Below are 5837 nucleotides of genomic sequence, written 5' to 3'. Positions count from 1 at the left end.
TTCTTGCTTCGGTTTTTCTTGTCTAGTTTAACCAATTGATTTGAGCGAGGAAGCGGGTAGTCCTACTGTACCTATTCTCTTGCCAGAAGGAAAGGCTCCCTTTTCACGTTAGGGAAGTTAATAACCCTTTTAAAGGGACCTGCTGTGAGCTCCCTTTTGATGAGTACTGTAAAGGTGGAATACATTGCCCATGATGCTGTAAAGGGAATTCTGGGAGTTCTGCGTGAACGTCCACTTCCTAGAAGCACTGCAGATTTTGCGTGCCTCTTATGCAGTGAACTTGATTTCTTCGTGTTGGTAACTTCAAATGAGCAGTTTAATTTTCTCCTTGCATCCCCAAATAGGTTTGCTCAGTTAAATCTGTTTCCTAATGCTCCTTGTTGACATCTCTAATGCTTTTAAATCCATGTACAATAAAAGTGCACTCCCAGTATCAACACTGGCACAACATTTTCCACCTTCAGATGGGTTATTTATAGGTTTTTCCATTGTGTTAGGAAAATGGCAGGCATCTCTTAAGTTCAATTTAGTATTTGGGGAGCCAAACTTGCAGAACCTGTACTGACGTAAGGGGTTTTTTGTGCAGTAGCAGGTCAGTTATAATTCTGAGAAATCATTGCCGAAATGACACCCAAAGAGAACTAATGTTTGGACTGGTGGATGAAATTCACCAAGCATTCATATTCAGTCACGTCTGCAGTGGTTTGTGTTCTCATAGATTCACTGAAAAGTGTCAAATAGGGTTTATAGTCAAAAGTTGCATATACACAGAGATATATTTACTGATGTTTACTTCATATTTCTTCAGACAGAATCATAATATCTATTCATTTTCCACTGATTTACGCGATCTGATGATAATGATCCGCTCCCAGCCCTGTCTCTGTGTGTATAGTCTTCCGTGTGCGCGCTGACAGAGACCGGATTCGCCCGTGTCTTGTGCATCATATCCCGCCCTGTCCTGCCCATGATGCATTTCCTGTACACTTCCGTGTTGATATCTGACCACAACAACACAGAGAAACCTCTGTACCCATGAAATATCCAAATAATAAACACACGATTACGTTAGTTAATAGTTGGTATGTGATTTTCTTGAGATTTGGGGCGTTTTTATAACAATATTAAAAATGTACATCTGAAATGCTAACTTGTGCAGCGACGTAAAAGGCTATAAATAGCATATATTTACAACCGTAAACGACCAAAAGGAGGTTATTACACTCAGTCAGGGTTTAAAGTGAGTTTTGAGTAAAAGTGTACTAATAATTTCATAAATAGTCTCATGTAGCTTGATGCTAACGTTAGCTCTAATGCAGCTACATAGCAGGTGCAGATCTTCTTCATAATGCATTTTGTAGTATTGTCAAAGGTTGTAAGAAAATGTTTTGTATTTTTATAGTAAGGCTTTTGATAATAGTGGGGTAAATGTATACTGGAAATGAAGCGATGTGGCTTGGTAAACCTTGAAATACCCAAAACAAAGGCTAATAGTAGCGGAATAAAAAAAAGAAAATCCTCATTTATCATTATTGTGTCATACCTGGCCGATGTGTGAAAGGCTTGTTTCGCAAGAACAATAGAATCAAACAAGAGATAATCGCATTCCAGGAGTCAAATCAATTTTATTAGCCTTTTATGAGCCTTCTCTAAAAATACACATGACATGGTCTTAGAAAAGGTTTAATAAAATTCACACTTTGTGAGATCAGATTCTGAAATATCAAAGTGAAGTATTAGTAGACTTGTGGCTTTAGCTTCATCATGTATCTAAAATCATATCCTACATCATTTAGTACACTTCAGTATGTTTTAAATATTTTTATTGACATGTTTGAGCTTATCTCTATTATAACAGTCTGAGTAATTCTGATTCATGAACAGTAAACTTTGAAGTGTCAGCTTTGGGAACATTATGTATCTAGTAAGAAAGACTCCTAAGCAGCAACCTTTTAATTTTGGGTATGTCATTTGTGTCTCCATGCTGAAAATGGGGGGTGACAAGTAAGGGGTTAAATTGTGTTACGAAGACGAATGAAGTTTTTACAGGTTTGGAACAACACGGGGGTAAGGGATTAGTGACACAATTTTGGGGTGAAGTATTCCTTTAATATCACTACTTTGAGTTGCAGACAATTGACACCGTTTCGTGTTTGCTTCAAGACAGTCGAGAACTGATTTCCACTTAAAACTTGAGCTCAGCGATTTGAGTTGTATTTAAAACAAAAGCCGCAAGTAATCCACATAACTACTTTCTATATTGTGAATGTCGGGAACCAAACTACTGTTTGGAAGACAAATTAAAAGAATAAGGGGAGCCTTGTGCGGCCCCAGGTTAGCAACTGGAGGAAGGATTAAGGAATGCACAACCTTACAAAAGGTTGTGGAACCTTGGTTTAATAGTGAGAGGGGAAAACACTGGGAAGAGGCATGTAATCCCACATTCTGCTGAACCAAAACAATGCCAATAGACAAAGACACCTAAGGGTTCTGCAAAGTTTATTAAAAAAAAAAAACACTAGATTTACATGACCAGAGTAACTTCTCCACTAGAAACCACAGTCTGCTCCCCAGAGACAGCCTTGATACGAGTGTCTCTTCCTGAAAGAGAAATGTTCGAAGTGAGAATGCACTTCTAAAATGCTCCGTTCCTCTTGTCAAGAGAAAGCAAGAACTCACGTTTCCTAGTGCAGCTTTGCTCACAAGAGCCAGATGATGGATGGCACACCTCTGTACTGCAGTGGATGAAGATCTGACAGGGAAGAAAGAGGCTCAAGTCATAGAATCCACAAGTAGTAAATATACAGATGTTCAAGTAAAGGGGGGCATACGGTTTCCTTCAGAGCAGCCAGTGAGGCTGGATCTACAAATGTGAACATCTTCACAACAAAGCGCTTGTAGTGGGTTGGGAACTGAAGACCAGACGATCCAGTCACTGGAACCAGTGTGGTCAGATAGCGGTCGTCCTGGTAAGGGCATCTGAAAACAAGAGAAAGTTAGAAAGGGTCTCCCAGCAGACCAACTGGATAAAGATTGGCTGTACACTCACCCGTCGATCAGAAGGTCCCACTGGGGGAGACTGAGTGGACTGGGGGTTGAAGTCGTCCAACAACGTCCCAGCGTCAGGACAATGTTGGGGTCGGTCCTCTCCATAATGTGCACCTCAACATACACAGGCTCTCGCAGGACTTTTGTGATGGGATAATCAGCGTCACTGTAATAGGACGTGTAGGCCTCATCCCCTGAGGAACAACACTGGGGTTTAACCAGACTCCAGTTTGAAAGGCTTTAGGCAGACACAGGACAAGACCTTACCTTCAGCACAGCCTTTGGTGACACATTGGCCATTGGCCAGTCTGAGCTCCACCCTGAGAGGTCCAGGAGCAGCTACTGGTGGAGGTGGAGGAACAGAGTTGACCTCCACAACCAGAGCTTCCACGGAAGTTCCCGAATATCTACACTGGAAGAGAAACCTGGACGACACACAGCGAGCTTGTAGCATTTATCAGGGATTAATGGTCACACCAAGACATGGATCACCTACTCAAAATGACTGTCCCTTGTGATGGAACCATATGGTCCAATCCCCACTTCATACGAGGAGGTCATTCGGTTTTCATACACCACATATCCGCTGTCCTCCTGTGAATAGGAACGTGTCAGCATCCAGTCCATCATAAGCAATGCAGAATAAAACCAGTAGCTGCTGCTCACCATCAAGCTCGTGCCACATGCGGTCACAGGGAACTGGTATATAGCAAAGGAAGGTGTAGACCCCACAGGAGCACAAGGTGGGTCATTTCCACCCAGTAGATGAACCGTATCCAGACTCAGTCGAGGCAGAGTAACGTCTCTAGACACCACTACCACAAACTGACCATCTCTAATACACTGGACAGTCACTAGAACAAGGTACAAGAGCAGGTTAAATTCAGAGAATCAGTTTGACACGAACGGAAGAAGATTGAGAACACTTACCCGCCCTTCCATAGAAACACTGCTGTCCGTTAAAGCAGCAGTTGATAGCTTCACACTCAGCACCACTGATCCCAGGTAGACCACATTGGATCTGCTCAGAATCAGCTACAGCACATTTATCAAGGGGCTCTGCCTGCACTACTGGCTTCTGAAACTGCTGTTTAACTGGCTTCTGAATCGGAAACTGCGGCTTAGTTATCTGTTGAACTGGCTTCTGAAGTGGAAATTGCGGGGTAGGTAGCTGTTGAACTGGCTTCTGAAGCGGAAACTGCTGGTTAGTTAGCTGTTGAACAGGCTTCTGAAGCGGAAACTGCGGCTTAGTTAACTGTTGAACAGGCTTCTGAAGTGGAAATTGCGGGGTAGGTAGCTGTTGAACTGGCTTCTGAAGTGGAAACTGCGGTGTAGGTAGCTGTTGAACTGGCTTCTGAAGTGGAAACTGCGGTGTAGGTAGCTGTTGAACTGGTTTCTGAAGTGGAAACTGCTGGTTAGTTAGCTGTTGAACAGGCTTCTGAAGCGGAAACTGCGGCTTAGTTAGCTGTTGAACTGGCTTCCGAAGCGGAAACTGTTGGTTAGTTAGCTGTTGAACTGGCTTCTGGAGCTGAAACTGCTGGTCAGTTTGCTGCATCATCAGAGCTTGAACATCCTGAAGCGACTTACTCCACTGTGGAACAGCATGACAGAACGCACAGACCAACGAAATCTGAACCAAACACCAACTTCCAGCCATTGTTCAACAGCTAAACACCAAGTGGAGATCTTCTTCTTCTTCTTCTAGGATTTAATGGCGGTTGGCAAACCAACTTAAAAGGTGCATTCCCGCCACCTACTGAAATGGAGTGTGAAGCGCATATTTGGAAAGGAAGTTTAAACTAGATCTACTCTTTTAAAAAAAAAAAAAAAAAAAAATTATTATATATATATATCCATATAAAATTTACACATAATGGAGTTTTAAATCCTATTAAATAATCCTGTTTCCTTTAAAAAATATAAATAACTCATGATAAACTCTTGATTGTTTAGCACCTTGTCCTAGGAGAACCTGAAGTGTCAACTCATTGATTCCTACACTTCTTAAAGCATGTCTTAACTGGGACCGCTCTCTTTCATAAGCTTCGCATTCTAAAAGGACATGCTCTATATTTTCAACTAACCCACATTTGTCACAATTTCCATTCTCATGTTTACCAATTCTTTGTAAGCTTTGATTTAATAAACAATGTCCAATACGCATTCTTGTTATTAAAACATCCTCTTTCCGGTTTCCGAATCTTCTTCTCTCTGACCCAACTTTTCCTTGAATGCAGTAAAAATGTCTACCTTTCTTTCCTTCATTCCATTCTTTCTGCCAAATTTCCTGTATTTGTTTAGCTATTATCACTTTAATTTCTGTTTTACTTAATGCCACTTCAATGTCAATTTGTGAATGATTTAATGCCTGTTTAGCCTGATTATCAGCCTCCTCATTTCCTTTCACACCCATATGCGATGGAACCCATACAAGATTCACCAGAAGTCCATACTGTCTTGTTCTGTAAAGACTCTGCATTACTTCATTTATCATGTCTTGCCTTGCTGATGATGTTCCACTTTCCAAGCTATTTAGTGCGGATAAAGAATCTGTACATATCACTACCCTTGTTGGTTGGATTTCTTCTATCCACTGAAGTGCTAGACATATTGCAATAATTTCTGCAGAGAATACTGAAAGATAATCTGATATTCTTTTTGCTATTCTAATGTTAAAAAGTGGAATATATACCGCTACTGCTGTTTTCCCAAATTCTGGATCTTTTGAACCATCAGTGTATATTTGAACTGCACTATAATAACTTTGATCAATGTATTGCTGTATATTA

General features: G+C 41.1%; 1 protein-coding gene across 1 annotated transcript; it reads right to left on the bottom strand.

The window, feature by feature from the left end:
• Window positions 1-2511: 2511 nt before the first annotated feature.
• LOC132098437 (zona pellucida sperm-binding protein 4-like) lies at window positions 2512-4705 on the bottom strand. Its single transcript, XM_059504553.1, has 8 exons — window positions 3979-4705; window positions 3715-3902; window positions 3545-3642; window positions 3316-3473; window positions 3050-3242; window positions 2832-2979; window positions 2680-2752; window positions 2512-2601 (listed from the first exon to the last, which is right to left on the bottom strand). The coding sequence occupies exons 1-8, from the start codon at window positions 4703-4705 to the stop codon at window positions 2525-2527; spliced, it is 1662 nt and encodes a 553-aa protein (XP_059360536.1). The 3' UTR covers window positions 2512-2524.
• Window positions 4706-5837: the final 1132 nt, after the last annotated feature.

Source organism: Carassius carassius, chromosome 22 (genome assembly GCF_963082965.1).
Source record: "Carassius carassius chromosome 22, fCarCar2.1, whole genome shotgun sequence".
Taxonomy (NCBI): Eukaryota; Metazoa; Chordata; class Actinopteri; order Cypriniformes; family Cyprinidae; genus Carassius; species Carassius carassius.
This window is presented reverse-complemented; position numbering and strand designations above follow the sequence as displayed.